Raw genomic sequence first — 16,581 nt, 5'->3', positions numbered from 1 at the left:
AAAAACATTTTTCAACTTCAGCAGCTGCTGCTTGAGAAATTTAGATAATTTGAGAGAAGTTTCCAGGCAAAAATAGGGTTATTAAAATGTTTCTTCTAGTAAAGGGCGTACGAATAGCTAGCTAAAAGCCTGACCTCACCTCTCGCCCATAGATGCTGGAGAGATAGAAGCGGCCTCACCGCAACCCTGACAGGACTATTGGGAGAAGAAGGATGGATCCTGATGTGCTGCAAATAGCTGAATTTTCTTTTTTAAAATAGTTCCAAATGTATAACACCCCCCAATGACATAAAATCTTTCCTGGAGTTATTACATCTTTTTATGCACTCTACCTTAATAAACTCTGGTTCCAGGTAAGAATATGACAAAAACTACATTATATCTCATTAAAACAAGACCCTGAGGCTAAAGGTGGAACCTAATCAGCTGCTCTTCTGAACTGACCAATTAAATGTCCTAAAATGTCTGAAGTGTTACAGCAGGAAAGTCAATCTTTACCAGGACTGGAAAACTGAAAGTCTTTGAGTTTCACCATCTGGTTTTAGAAATTCAGTTTAAGAATATCAGAAGACACAACAGAACAACAAAAGGGGTTAAAGTCTAGGGAACTAGTACCTGTGTTTTGTTGTGTGAGATGTGAGAAAAAAGAAGAGGCATCACATTCACAATCCCCCCTGTTGAGACAAAAACGAAGCAAGAGGTTAATTCCTGTCATCTATACAGTCTGATCTATTTGTGTTATTTTGGTGGAAAATAAGCTTTGACCTAACAATATTGAATATGGCCTCTTTCAATTTTTCTTTAACAACCATCATAGAGAAAGATTTAGGTGCTTCATTGAAAACCTGTTTTTTCTACCAGCTTTCTGTCATCAGTGTTTGTTAAATATAACAATAAGGAGCAGAGGCCATGTGACGCCGCCTGCGTGTGTGAGAGCAGGCAGTGGAGATCTGGCTGTTTTTATTTCAAAACAAAGAAAAAAATGGTGACTTGCTCGTCATTTAAGATCTAAAATAAGCACACTATGAAAGGTTAACATTTGTCACCAAATAGCAGCTTCTGGGGTGTATTCCCTGTAGAATAAGATCTCTTCTAACGCTGGCATTTCTAAACCTGCCAACATTTTCATACAGACACTGGTAAGCATTTTTAAATGGACACCTTTGCTGTGCAGACTCTGTTTAACAGTTAGCTTGGGTTTTTTCTTGATAAGGTTTTGTAAAGTTTGGGGGTAAAGCCCCCCTAAATGTAATAGAGATCCCTTTATCAGAGGAACTCGTCAAACAGTAAATACCCCCTAGTTGTTAAAGATAACAATAAGACGACAGCCTTTGTTTGGGGCTGACTACGACCTTTGAGAAGAAAAAATTTCATCATGATCACTGAGCGGGGAGGGGGCCTTTTTTTACCCAAATATAGGACCCCTCCCCCTCCCCCTTTCCACAGTGACGCAGGGTGCGGTAAGCCTAGCGCCATTCTCCCCGCTTTCCAAGCAAATCAATGGGAACTACTAGACACATCTGCAATAAACAACAATTATTGAAGATTTCCAAGGCCCTTCACCTTGAAATTCACCAGACTATAGTGAAACTGGACAATCCCACGTGCAGGGCAGCGGGAGCTGGAATACATCGGGTAAAAGTGAAAAAAAGAGTTTTTCCCACCTTTCGTTTTCCGACCTCCACGGACGGGTTGGTCTTGGGGATCGCCAATTTGAAGACGGAGGATTTCCCATCGAACTTCGGGCCAAGAAAAAACCCTTTATGACCCAAACTTTTGGGAAAGAAAATGTTTTCAAGATATTTGGGATAAACCGTTGTGACAAACACCAATACAGCCTGGGACTTGATCAACACCCGATACCGCACCGTGACAATGTCACAAACCGTAGGGGCAGTATGTTCTTTGAAAAAAAGGATGCCTCCAGTAAAGCACATTCACTGAAAATGACTCTAATTAAAAACACTGATCATTTATTAACCGGAGGGAATAATTTTCAGATTTAAAGAACTTTCAAAATTTTTAATTCTGAATACTTTTCCTTTAAAAGAGATCAACATTAAAATTTGAAAAGGGGAATTATTCATTTTAGTGTTTTTTACTCCCAAGTGAATACACAGTGAAGAGGCCCTACAGCTATGAATAAAAACCATTCTTACACCTTTTGAACCCACAGCCTTGAAGCAGATTTTTCCCAAACTTGTTTAAAAAGCCTTCTGTGTTAAACTTTTTCCCTTTTATGATCTGAAGTCACGCTGTGATCCAAAAATTTTTAGCTGGGGGCAGAAAATCATCATAACAAAATAAAACGTAAAAACCCTTTCTGTGCCTAATTAATTTTTAACTTTATTTGTGAATGGACTTACTAAAATAAAAACTTTCCAATAATACAATTAAATTTAGGTTTGTGGATACCTATTTTAAAACTGTTTACTCAAAAAACAAGAAAAAAAAACTTTACCCGAAAAAATCTAAATTTGTCAAAAAAGAAAAGGAATTTTTTAAAAAAAACCTTATTTTCCCATAAATTTTAATAGGAAATTAAAATTTATCTGCCAAATTTATTGAGATTAAATCCCCTAAAAAAAAGAAATTTTTTTACACGGCACCAGAAATGAGTAATACAATTTTTTTTTTCATTCTAACCTAAACAATCTTATTTTACGGGCAGATCATTTTACCAACCAGCTGAAAGTAATTGCAAATACACTCCTAGAAAATATGACTTTTTTTTAGATAACTTTTAGCAGAATAGCATTTACCTAAACATATTATATTCACACTGCATCGTAAAAGCGTAAAAGCTTAATAATAATCACAGATCGTCACCAAACTGTTCTGGAATTGTTGGAAAACGTGAATTTTTATTTTTTAAATGCTTCTTTTCCTTCATGACCAGCTGACAGCCTTGTCCTATATGTCATATAGATATATATTATAGATTTTATTGATCAGTCAATGTATGGATGAGAAATCTCATAAAAATTTAAATGAAATGTTTGGTTAAACGATGCCGCCCACATTTTTTGGGTCCCTGTGCTGCAGATCAGCGTATAAATCCAAACCAATGTGACTTCATTTCTTATAGAGAGAATGATTTTGATTAGCGGAAGATAAAATAAATTTGCGATGTCTTTGGATGTCTTTTAAAATCTGAGTTTTAAGTGCACTAAGGGCACTAACAGACGCTGATGAGAGGATGCTCAGAGGACAGGCTGACTGCAGGTGACAGGAAAACAAAGGTAGGTGTTCCTGCGGGGGGGAGGCGGGCCCCCTTTAACAAAACCCTTTCATCGAAATGTGATAAGCCACCACTTGTTTCAAGGGGGAAAAGGAAAATTAAGGTTCCGTTTATCAACTCGTGCCATTTAGGGGGGATATTGGGGTGGGGGTGCCCTCCCCCAACCGCAGGGGCACATTTTTAGAAAAAGAAAAAAATAATACTTTATTTCACTTAAAATCAAAGCGTATGATTTTGTCTTAACTATTTTTTTAAAATTTCCCAAAAAAAATGTTTAAACCATCACTCCAAGCATCAAAAGAAAACCATCACCAAGCTAAAGCGGTTTTACGCCTTTGCTTTTAACACGGCGCCACATGACTGCTGCAGCTAACGTCCACCCACCACATCAGCAGGGGTTGCCAGATGTCACCGACTCACGTCTCCTCCCAAAAATGTTCATAAACCCCTGGATGTACAAAATCTCCCCAAAAACTGAACCAAAGTCTACTGATCCTCAGACCATTCATCTAAAAAAATAATTTTTTACTACAAGGGCCGTCCAAACTCCCAAAACTGGAAAAACCAATCTCAACAAGCTTAAGAGGGGAAACGTCACCTTTAGATGAAAAAACCCATCAGGACCGCAACATTTTTTTGGCAAAATTTTCAAACAAAATTTTTGCCAAAAAAAGAGGACATCGTAGTTTGGTTTTAAAGAAAGCTTTTATTTTTATTAAAATTTTTGTTTATTTAAAGGGTTTTAACTTTGGAAAATAAAAAAATACAGCAAAAACCAACTGTCATCAGGATGAGAAAGAAGGAAGGGCTACAACTGCATGCATCATTTAGGGATTAACTTTGGGGTTTACTGTTTCCAGCTGCTTTATTTATTACTGTCACAGGTGGGAATTCAGCCGGAGAGGAAGCGTGGGGGTTTAAAGGGGGGCCGGGCCCCTCGAATCTGAAATTGGGACCAGTCCACGGGGCTCAATATCACAATTACCGTCGAGGCTGGCCTTGGACAGATGACCTCCCTGTTCCACTGTCAGTGATCGTGTTTTTTTGTTTTTTTTTTCCAGCTACCCCAGTCACAAGTGCAGAGCAAGAATTTCACTCCGCATCGCCCCACTGCTCCCCTCCCCTTGGGGAGGCTGCCTTGTGCGGCACCCAGGGAGCAGTGTGGGGAAGGGTCTTTCCAGCTATGCAGAGTGGAAGTCTGGGGGAGGGGGATTGAACTCAGAAACCCTAGGGCCAACACTCCCCCCCAACCCACATGATTCATGTCTGCAGTGTTCTGGGGGTCACATGAGGAAACCCCCTTTTTAAATGAGCGCCGTTATTACCCGGCTGCCATGTTCTTATTTTGAAACAATTAAAGGATATATGATTGAAAAATATATTTTTCTTTTTTAGTCCTTTTTATTTCCTGCAGATTTCCATCTTTTGTTCTTTTTTTGGGATTTTCTTGCCTTGCTACCCTCTTGTCACCAAAACATCACCCTCATTCCCCGAAGCCAAACACCTGTTTTTTGCTGGCACTGAAAGGATCTGCAAAAATCTGCCAAAATTCCTCCAGTTGTCTTTAGTCGCATTCCAGAATCTTCAAGGGGTTTTTCACTGCGGGTTGGTTTTTCCCCTCACCCTTTTTATTTTGAAAACCCAAAAAAAAAAGAGAGAGGGGAGGAAAAAAGGGGGATGGGGGGAGAGGCAGAAAAAAGCGGAAGAAAAAAAAGGGGGTGATCCTGAACAAAAACTGACCTCCCAACCACGGGCCCATTAGGGAAAGGTTTCCCCATCTGACGAAGTCACTGCTGCTCTGCAGCCGACCTCAGAGCCCCCGCAAATGTACCCCCACCTGAGACACACAGAATAATGCAAGCTGAGCAAAAAACCCAAACATGCCCCCGAGCCCTAGCTCAGAGGAATAGCTAGCAATAAACCTACAAAATAATACAGCAAACTTTCCTGTTTTTCTTTTAAAGGTGTTTTTTCTTTTTTTTGAACCAATACTGAAAAAGTTTATTTTAGAACATTTATAGAAACGCAGGGAAGGCTCCCCCTCACAATCTTCAAAACAAAAAAAATCAACAAATCTTATTTCTTCCTTTAACTGCATTTAAAATAAAACACATTAAAACGGCATTTGAAAATGACATTGAACCAGTAACGTGTCACGCATGTGATTACTGCGAATCCACATTTCATTCAGGGTTTAAAAAAACAAGGGTTTACAAAAACACCTGTAAAATTTGGTTCCACATGTCAAGAATTCCCCCTGAAGCTGATTTGATTCACATATTATGTCTTAAAATGTGACAAATGGGTTTTTCTGTAAGGTTTTTTTATAAGTGAAAAAGGGATTACACAGAGCCCCATCTATTCTCATAAAATTTTTTAAAATTAGTGAACAAATATGCAATCACAAATTCCAGCTGTGATTAAAAAATGACTAAACAAGACAACATGAAAAAAAATCTCGACAGTTTGGGAAAGTTCTCTTTCTACTGAACTATTCAAAATTTATTCACACATTTTTAAAAAGAAATAGTTCAGTTCACAGTTCATAATTCAAAATTTTCAAACTAAGTTCACAGTTCCAAAAAAAGAAATATTTTATGTTCTGTTTTTCCCCTATATTCTCTTACACCATAGCCTACTGTTAAAACCCCAGAAGCAAAATTTTTTTTATCTTTTTAACTCGAAACTGTGCGTCAATTTTATCTCTATCCAGTTTTGAATCCTTATCCAACCAGGGTTTTCATTTGCATTGAGGGGACAGTATTTTCCCCCTTGTTGCTTTAACGCTTTTTTCGTCCATTTTACTTCACACAGTACAGCTGCAGCTTTCACCCCACATATATTTTCAGAAACACAGGAAAATGTCTGCTTGAAATTGGTCTTTTTTAGAGGAATTATTAAAAGAAAAACAGGAAAGTAGTCTTTTAAAGGGGCAAAGTTTTTTTTTAATTTTGATAATTTTTCCATTTGAAACCCATTTCAGTACATACTAAAAAAGGGAAACCTGGAAAAATTTTACCAGGGAGGTTTAAATGCGGGTTTTTTTTACTGAAACCCGGGGGGCAAAGTTTTGCGAGAAATGTAAGATTTTTTTCCTCTCCCCACCGACCACCCGGCATAAAACTGTTTTTAATGATCATACTGCTGCTTTTTTCGCCTCCACGTTTGCCTCCAGCTGCTGTGGGTTCCACGCGCATTTTGTTTTGATACCACGCGGCTGTAGCTACGACGCGGGATGGTGTTTCCCGATTGGGTTTTTCCCGCTACATATTAAGGCCTGTTTTTCGGTGTGTTTAGCCGGGGTTTCGCCGGAGGGGGTCTAAGAAATCTGGCAAACCATTGAACGAGCTGACTGAAGAGCGGCATTCACAGACACCAGAATGAACGAGTCACAATAACGTTCACAGGCATAATGCAGTACGTTTAGTTCACGTTCGCCCCCAAAAAATTTAACAGTCAGAACTTTCGTTCAATGAACCTTTTAGGCACAACCACCTCGTCATTTGTGGAAAATGAGACCCCTGTAGAAGATGAGTCTCATGTGAAAACTGTGACAGTCAGGGATTTTCTGCCTTATTCTTTAATCTCCAGTCGGCCTCAGCAGATGGTCCTACACTGAGCCTGGTAAAAATAAGTTATCCTCTCCCCTTCGCGCATGCATGCCTGTTGAGGGGTTCGTAAACAACATAATAAAAGTGAATATCTACTGTCTCATCCAAAAGGAGCACTACTGTTCAAAATCACTGTTTTTTTTCTTTAATCCAAAAAATTTGAACCTTTAATCCAGTTTAACCAGATAAGCCCAACTGGAAGATCTGGTTGAATCGTCTCTGTAAAGTTTCTTGAGATAACATGTTGGTGCTATATAAATACTCTATATAATTTAATTTTAATCCTGTGCAACTAATTACCTGATGAAGTAAATAAATATCACCATATTTTACATGATGCTAATCCAGCTTTTCTCTCTGGGCTTCAGAAATTTCTTAGATAACCTAAATAAAACAACCAGGATCATGAAAACCATGGTTATGGCAGAGAGAGAGATGTGGAGAGCTTTATAAAGCAGCAAATAAAGGTACAAATGCAAAACACCCAAAACAGCACGCAAAAAACCCGTACAGGAAGCATGCAAGGAAGGAAATTTCTGGGCACGTTTTTCTTCTTTATCAAAATTAAGCCACCGGGGTTCCATGGGGAAACCGGGATGGCAGATTTCTTCACCACAAAAATAGAGAGCATTAGAGGAAACAAAAACTTTTTAAGAAGCGAAAAAGGCAAAACCTGTCATAAAAAAAAAGACCCAAACGAGGAAAACGACTTTTTTATTCACTAGAAGGCTTGGATCAACCTAGGTTTACTAATTAAATATGAAACTATATATAAATATATATAATGAAGCCCGAGTAGTTCAAAAAAGTACTTTTTCATAGAGCAACTAAAAAAGACATGTTCCTTCTCTGCTGACAAATTTCTGAGTCACAAAAATTTTAAATTTTTGTCTTTTAAACAGAAATCCCATAATGAACATTATAAAAAAAAAACACAATCAACATTATTTAAAAAAATAAAAAAGTTTACTTGGCGGGAAAATTTGGGGTTTTCTTATTTTATATAATAATTTACCTATTACTCACTATAAAATTTCACTCAGCCTTTCACCTGCAAGGACACACAATTCCCTGCATAAAGGTGTTTTTAGGTTTATTCATAACATGTTACTGGTTCTAACCAAAGTATCTGTATTTGTTTTTTTGAGTTCTGACTATTTTCATTATGGTCCAGTAACTAAAAAAGAACGAGGATGTCGATCACGCTGCAAGATCAGACAGGGTCTAGATTATTCCGAGCCGCCAAATAACGGCTACCGTATGATGAAACTGTTCTCTTTCTGTTTGCACAAAGATAGGTAAAAATAAAAAATGCATTAGTACCGACCGAGAGTGAAATCCTATTGAATTCACCGTTTATTTATCTGGAGCAAATAGTTTGTATACTTTTTTCCCTCTACAAAATGTTACTAGGGCCTCTTACATGAAAAAGAGCCACAGAATTTATCTGTCTCCTTTGAATTCTGAGAGCCTCTTATAAAAATTTCAGAGCAGAGGTGCAGCTCATGAGCAGACAATTAGACTAGATGGTGGCGCCATCACGCATACATCGATCTCAGCATGGCTACATCTGAAACGTCTCGGCAGCTTCTTTTAACTCCTGCTATCATTGAACACCAACTATCATACTATGTAATTCTCTGTGCTGTTCACTTTTTCTTGTTACATTTTTTCACATTTGTTCGGTTTCCTTTAATGTTACATTTGTGACATTGCTAATTGGCTACGAGTCTTGTTTTACCCCGGCACACATAGCTGGTGTGCCGTTCCGAACTTAGTCCCGCCCCACATGTTTGAGGTGGGGAAGGATAGTTCATTCTGGCATTGATCAGATATGTAGCTGCGATTGGAGGTTATTGCTGAAGCACAATATCTGGCGGGCCAATCAAATTGTCTTACAGAGAGCGGGGTCTTTGTGTACGATTGATGGACAGTGATCAACAGTGTAATATAATCAACCACTTTGGACTACAAAAGAGCTCTTGAAGAGTGACAACAAACTCAATGGCTGGCCCGCCTGAGGAGTAGTTGTGAGGTGAGAGTAGTAGATTCTGCTGAGAAGTTAGGTCGTTCTAGAAGATATCAGACAGCAAATTGAGAATGTATAAGAAGGAATATAGAGAAAACGCGATCAAGGCTCATCTTCTTTATTCTAGGTCGTGCACTGCAAAACCGTGCTTTGATTTTAGAGTGACAAAAATATGCGTGCTTAAACATACGTCACGCACTCCCGTTGCTCTTTATTGGTTGGTAGGATCTATCCAATTGAGTGCAGAGAGGCATTATTTTTTCCTGGTTCGTTGGAATACACGCCCCAGTAATCACGCAGCTCTATGGAGCAGCATCAGACTCTTCTGACTCTAGAATGAGTTAGGACTTACGGTTCAGGCTACTTCTCCACATGAGGAGTATGACGAGAAATCTTAAGAAAAGCGTTCAGATATGCAACCAGACTGAGTTTCTGGGAGCATGTAAATTAAAAAAGGTTTAAATCAAACTTGATTGTAGCGCACGTTTGAGAACCCTTTCAGGGCAAAGTTAGTCATTCTATATCTCTTGCATATTGGTGGCTTCCCCCGTCCCTCAGTGTGGTCTAGAAGCACAGATCTATATCCGCCATGGCTGCACATCTGATCTTTGGCATTTGACCGCCATTAGATGGGGGGGGAAAAAAATGCCATTGAATGATAGATTACCTACCGGAAATTAGAAGTTAAAAAAAGTTAATGAGTCAAGAAAAAAAAGGTAAACAAGCTAAATTTGAAAAGTTATAAAAGAGTAAAGTTAAAAAAGTTAAATAAGCCTAGTTAACAATTATTATTTTATTTATAAACTAAAAACATGCGAGTATCAGAATTAATGCCTCTAAGGCCATCTTTGCTACCTGGAGAAAAAAAAAAAAAATATGGTTTCTTTCACCTTTGTTTCTTCTAGAAGGACTTTTTGTTTATGTTTTCTTACTTATACGGGAGCGCAAAGTTGGGTTTCTTCTTATTACATTGACATTCATTCTTGCCATCAAAATATCCATATTTTTTTTAATGCTAAACGTAATAAGGTTTTGTCCTGGATTCCGATAACACTATTGACTGGAAATTGTGATTTTCAAAAAGATTTTAGGAGTAATAATCTGGCAGCAGAGCTCAATAAAACAAAGAGAACTGATGGGAATCTACAGAAAAGACAGTTGGCAACTTAGGGAGAGATTAGGTAGAAAACGGTAATGAAGAAATGGAAAGTAATGAAAGTATTGAGAAAGATGGAAAAGTAATTCAATGGATTTATGAGCGCAAGGAACAAAAAACAAAGAGCCTTTGCCATTCGAGGTATCCGGTTTCCTCGTTTGGGATTAATTTCAGTTATTTTTGGACCAACATTTTTTTCCCATCCGGCTTCCTATATGAAGCGCACCACTCGCCTCTGAACCTCCTTCCTGGTGATCCGACCCGCCCATGATCCAGGTGCCCCTGGCACGCTGCCCCGCTTGTCACGGTGATGCGCTGGCATTAAGGTTCCAGAATGACAACTTTATTAGAGGTGAGGGTCTGGAATCCGTAACCAATTATTAAGCCTGAATAAATGTCACAGACTCATGTTATTTCAGGAAAGCCTAGATGAAATTGCAGTCGATTCTCCAAGAAAATCTTGACCTGGACCAACAATTGTGTTCAGCTTGTGTCGGGCATGAGATTCATTTAAAAGTGAGTGTATGTTGTGAAACAATGGTAGTGTGCGTGGATGCTATGACTAAAGCTTACATCAGGCCCGTTTCACAAACAACCTAATAGAGCTTCTAGTAAAGGTGCAGATAAACTTCATTTGGGCTAGCCACTGTTATTTTATTTAGCTGCAGGTATTGTTTTGTGGTGTGGAGCAATCAGTCCAGATGTCAGGCCTTAAGGAGCTGCTGGATGCAGCACATCGTAGTTGGACGGATAAACAGAGTGGAGAGCTAGAGAGGAGGAGAGATAGGCGGAAAGAAGAGTGAGAATTAAGAGTTTTACATACCAGGACGCCAGGTGTTTCCCATTGGGGTCAGGGGCAGAAGATGTGATTTTATTTTTGCTTTTAGAATGATGTAGTTTTTGCTATTCCCAGCGGAAAGGATGGAGCACAATACGAGAGTTAATTAGATCAGAACAATGTGTTGCATAAATAGATCTTCCAGTCCTGTTCTCCAGAGATGGACGAAGAAGATCGTGATGGCTAGGTAACTAGAAAGTAGGCAGGTTCAGCGGGTGTGTCTGTAAGGGAAATGTAACAGTACAGCTTGCCTCCTCCATCAAATCAATGAAGTGAATTTGGGTAATCTTTGATGGCACCATGCCAGAAATCTGGTCACCTTAGCTCCTTTCAAGAGGGGTGGCGTTTGAGCATCAATATCGATGGATCTGATCCCTAGATTCCTTTTTAAGCATCAATCTTTGTAACTAATAGTACGCGCACTTTCCGTCTAATGATTTGTGGACAGATAAGATCTAAGGAGGAAGCGCCATCTCCTGGTTCAGACCTGTAATTCAGTGAAAGGGTGGAGCAGAGTAAATATACACAAAAATGCACCACCCAGGAGAAGATGGGGTCACAGGAAGGTGGGCTGTCATTTCGACTTGGCGGTTTGATCTGGGGTACGGCCTTTTTGAATCGCTGCTACAGTAGCTTGTGTGTGTTGCAGTGTCTGACCTAAGCTTGTTCTGGGGTGTGTCTCACTAAGCTTTGTAGTTTAGGGGTGGAACGGTTCTCAAAAAATCCACGGTTCGGTTCGGTTTTCTCGGTTTCCGAGAGGTCACGGTTTTCGGTTCAGGTATATGTTGATTAGTTAGCATGACATGTTTGTCAGTTCGCTGTTAGCATAAAACATAAAACATGTTACACAATAGCTTGCACGTAGATTTCAATTTTTTCACCAGCTTTCTTTCCGCCGTCATCGTAGGTATATCCCCACTCTGTTAATGCAATAAGTTGGGTCCTCATACAAGCAGACCTATAAAGTGCTGCGGGCGCGTCTTCTCAAAGCCTGTTCTTTTCCCACCTCGCCATACCACACAAATTCATCCACAACTACTGATTTTTTTCTGGCTACCACCCGGCTTCGCTGCTGCTTCGTTCTTCGTTCTTGTTTACTAATGGTGGTGTTGGCTTTGGTCTGCAGTACCGATCCACCTTATGCTCTGGAGTGTGAACGCTTCCCACAGTATGAGAAAAAGGAGAATCAGCGCATGAAACCGAACGCAACACAGGGGCGAACGAACCGAAGACCAGTCGAAAACGAACGGTTCGGACGGTTTTTGTCATTAAACGTTCCAACTTGCTAATGTGTAGTTCATCCAGTTTTCAGATACATTTGGCTCCAGATCAGTCGACCCTGACAACCTGTCAAAGAGATTTATCAGACAGTCTAGTTCTGATGTAGCTCTGTCCAGGATACTGCATGGACATTGGTTTTCACCATCGTACTGAATATTGATTTATGTTTCAATTAGAATAACACTCATGGTACTCCTCTTGAGATTTATTAGCCTGCAGTGGATGTTGTGCTGTCAATAGATTCTCGCCACCTTACCTGTTGAATCTCTTGCAAGTCCTACAAATTTAACTATTATCCTCTTGGACTGCTCCACGGATCGATGCTCTCTCAAAATCCCTCTGCCCTGTTTATGAGGGTAGACGTGTTTGATCAGTTTGGAGTTTGCCCAATTTTCCATTTTCAGATGATGGATTGACAGACACGTTGACTAGCTAATATTGAAAGCTTAAATAATAATTTTATGAGCTCAGGCTCCTGCGTATACTGATTCTCCAAACACTCCCCTCTGACCTGTCTGCTGTGTTTATTTGTGTTTTCATGATGCTGTTTGATGACTATATTCTCTTTGATAAAGGAACCTCTGTGGCTTCAAGAACGGCTGCTAATGCTGTGCATTTTTCTCTCAGAGTTTAAATAGCAAACAGGGATGACTCCATTTATTACATTTAAAACTTCTCAAAATCTGTATTTGTTTGCAACTGAATTTTTGTTAGTAGATATTGTGTAGAAAGTTGTACATAAAATTGAAGAGACTATAAAAGACTTTGGATCCACTTAGACAAAAATAACCTCTGGGCTAGGATAAATGCACAGGTTGGGGCCAGCGATGGTAGCACTGCTGCCTGTGCACAGCAAGAACGGTTTCGGGATTGATTCCTCCCGCGGGGGTCTTTCTGCATGGAGTCGCATGTTCTCCCTGAGCATTGCGTGGGTTCACTCTCCAGGTACTATGAATTCCTCCCACAGTCCAAAAACATGGTTGCTAGGTCAAATTGGCTTCTCTAAATTCTCTGTGAGAGTGAATGGTTGTTTGTGTTGCCCTGTGATGGACTGACCGACCTGTCCAGGATGGACCCCCCGCTCCTCACCCCGTAGCTGGAGATGGACGCCAGCAGCCCTGCGACCCCAGCAGGGATAAAGCGTGATGGAAAGTGGATGGATGGACATATGGATAATTATAGATTGGATTTATTTGAAAATATTACATTAACTATTCAGTTAATTAAAACGTATTATGGATTATTTAACTGTTTAGTGATATTTTTAGTCATGTATTAAATAAAAAATATTGTCACATCCATGTATTTTATGGTATAATTATTATTAGTAAGAGTCAATAGTCTAAAAGTAGGAATTCCCCTTGTAGCTTTGCAGCAATGAAATAAGGTATTCAAACAAGCGTGCCAAATGTGTGTTAATTTATTTGTAAAGCCAGGTGGTCTCCAAACCCTGGTCCTCAAGGATCTACTGTCCTCAGATTTTACATGCATCCCTGCCTTGTAACACACAGCTGAATCAAATGATTCGAGTACCTTTTCAAGTCATTCATTTGATTCAGCTGTGTTGTTGAAGCAGGATGTCTTCTAAAATCTGCGCTCGACAGTAGACTTGAGGACCAGGGTTGGAGACCACTGCGCGTTAAAGGGGATGCTGCATTATGGGATGTATTAGGCAGGGGTGTGTCAAAGTCGTTCCAGAAGGGCCGAGTGGCTTGATGGTTTTCCTCTCCACCCAACGCAGTAGCAACACCAGACTACAGTCATCCATCAAGTCATCAGTGTTAAGGACTAGGAACTCGCCTTGATATGAGATGACTGGAGTCTGGTGTGTGCTACTGCTTGGGTGGAAAGAAACCCGACTCAACACACGGCCCTTTCTGGAACGGACTTTGACTAACTGTGTTTTAGGAGAGAAACAACGACACCGCGGTGAGTCCGTTAAGAGCGCCACTTAAGATGACAACCAGTAAAGTTCAAAACCCACAAGCCTGGAACTGCAGAGCTAGAGGTCTGATATTTTCTGCATTTGTGGATGATATGATGTAGAACACATATAATACAATGAAACATGCTTTTTCATACGAATGTCTTTATTACTGCTGTTCAAAAAGGAACCATCATTTCCGAGAATAAAAAAAACAACTTTGAGTCATTTTGGAACTGATGACAGGTTGGTCTGTGTTTCATCCAATTTTTATATATTCAGAAACTAAGAGGGCGTTGAGCTTATTGCAACTAATGTATTATTGGAAATGTAATTTTGGCTTAAGTTCCGTGTAGTTATTTTCTTTTCAATTTGGGTATGCAGAATAGGGGTGGAGGATTACCCCAAAATAAGGTGGATGTTAAAGGCTAACCAGAGTAGGGTGGCAGCAGGGAATGCCATCAAGTTGAGACGACAGTGAGGTGCTCCAAAGTCCTTCTATAGCAGACCCTAGACCTCAGACCCGCATCTTGCATTTAAAACATTTTAAATTAGCACACATGTTGTCTGATGGCAGTGTATAATTTGACTGCGCCTCTTCTCCTTGTTAGATACGAGTAAAGCCCTGGGTGAGCGTCCGGCTCCAGGACTGCACGTGATCCCAAATGAGGCCAATGAGCTGTCAGTTGGGTTGCTGCTGCTGCTACTTTTAGACACTGCAGGCAAACCTGTGGCCAAGCCGTGCGTGGAAAGAAGGAGAAGGACCATGAGAAAAGAGAGCAGAGAAAGTGTGGACTGCTGGAGATCTGCGTGAACTGGTTGTGAAAAAAAGTGAAATGGTCGTGCTCAAAGATGACCCTGCACATTTTGAGGAAGTTTGGCTCAACAACGTGCTGCTGTGAAGCAGGCTCTTCTCCCCACCATGACAGAATTCAACAATAAATCTGGATCCTGGCTCAAAATGAGCTCTTGATATGTGCTTGAAATGGCCTTAGTCTCCGTCCGGTTAAAAGTGACCAGGTTTTATAGCCTTGCAGGGCAGCCTAAAGCCCACTGCCAACATTAAGACAGAAAAAGAAGAAAATAACAAACCATCAGTTCAGGGGTTTGAGAAAATATGGGAATCAGGAAATTATCTATAAACCAAACTGAACGATTGTTGATCTCTACTTCAAAAAACACTTAAGATTTTAAAATGGATTTTCTATTTTTAAATGTAAAAATTTAATGTATAACATTGATGCATAAACACCTCATTTTATTTCAATGTTAAATTCTGTTTAAAGTAACAGATTATAATTAAAAATGTCTCCAGACTTTTACTGGTTGATAATTTTCTTTATTTGGATCCCGCTGATTTTTAATTAGTGAGCCCTGATCTAGAGGAACCATCCTGTAACTTCTAGATGCATCTCTTCTCTACCAAACCTGAATCTAAACGATCAATCCTCTCATTCAGCTAAGCAGAGGTAATGAGCCACTTCAGGTGTGTTAAAAATGGAGTGCATCAAAAAGTTGCAGGACAGAAGCTCTTGAGGCCTGGATTTGAGAACCACTGATGTAGAAAGTCGTTTGCCAGAGTAGTCTGATGTTTTTAAGGTTAGGTTATTAACCATAAACTGGACAACAAAAAGTTAGTCAGCAAAGTAATTATTCACAACAAATATACGTTCAGCGCTAATGAGAGGACTCATAATACAGAATTCAATTCAATTATAAAGTAGTTTTTATCTGTGTTTCTTTCTAATCCAAAGATAAAAAAAATAACTGCTAAACTAAACACATTTAATTATTTAACATAAGAACCAGATCATTAATTTAACAGAAGTGATCCATAAATATTACCAGTTTTACTAGGATGAGCCTCGTGAAAAACCTGCTCTGCCTTCAATTCATTTAATCGATGTTTTTCCTGTGTTGTTTATTGTGATCAGCAGACATTGATCCTGAACTAGTTTTGCTCCCAGCTTTGAATTAATACATTAATAAACTTTTCCTTTAAAATAATCACATCTGTTTTTTTTATGAAGTTTTCCCGAAGGACTGAACTTTTTCTTTTCATATGTGCTCTAATATTGTCTTCCTGCAGCTTATATACCTCATTAGTTCTGTTTATTCATTGATGTAGTCGCAGATGAACGGACGCTGTGGGGATTAGTAACAAAGAGATTGATTTAAGTGTTATGAAGTCTTGCGCCGCAGGCGGGAGAGTCAGGAGGGACATCCGACGGTTTCTGCTGCAGCCGCCGGATGTTTCAGTGCAGCGTCTACATTTAAGGTCAACATCCAACCAAATATCAGGGTCTGACTGAACAGAAGTTTTTCTCCACAGCTTCATTTGAACAAATCTTTCTTGTTTAAAAATATCATGACTTCTTGTTCCCTACACCTCTTTGAGTAAATCTGCTTTAATTTACATTAATGTATTAAATGAAATGAAGGTTTATTGGAATAGTTCTGGTACTAGAATGAGACAAACAGTCCAGGTCATACTTTAGACG

The 16,581-nt window shown here is 39.5% G+C and overlaps 1 protein-coding gene across 1 annotated transcript in view; it reads right to left on the bottom strand.

Annotated features, from left to right (window-relative positions):
• Positions 1-647: 647 nt before the first annotated feature.
• The window catches only part of LOC119786668, a 90,854-nt gene continuing 74,920 nt past the window's right edge, over positions 648-16,581 (bottom strand). Inside the window, exon 9 of the mRNA XM_038290152.1 lies at positions 648-674. Within this exon, the coding sequence (XP_038146080.1) occupies positions 663-674 (12 nt within the window). The 3' untranslated portion in view covers positions 648-662. The remainder of the gene's footprint in view (positions 675-16,581) is intronic.

This window comes from Cyprinodon tularosa, unplaced genomic scaffold (assembly GCF_016077235.1).
Source record: "Cyprinodon tularosa strain WSP-4 unplaced genomic scaffold, ASM1607723v1 ctg1072, whole genome shotgun sequence".
NCBI classification, from domain to species: domain Eukaryota; kingdom Metazoa; phylum Chordata; class Actinopteri; order Cyprinodontiformes; family Cyprinodontidae; genus Cyprinodon; species Cyprinodon tularosa.
This window is presented reverse-complemented; position numbering and strand designations above follow the sequence as displayed.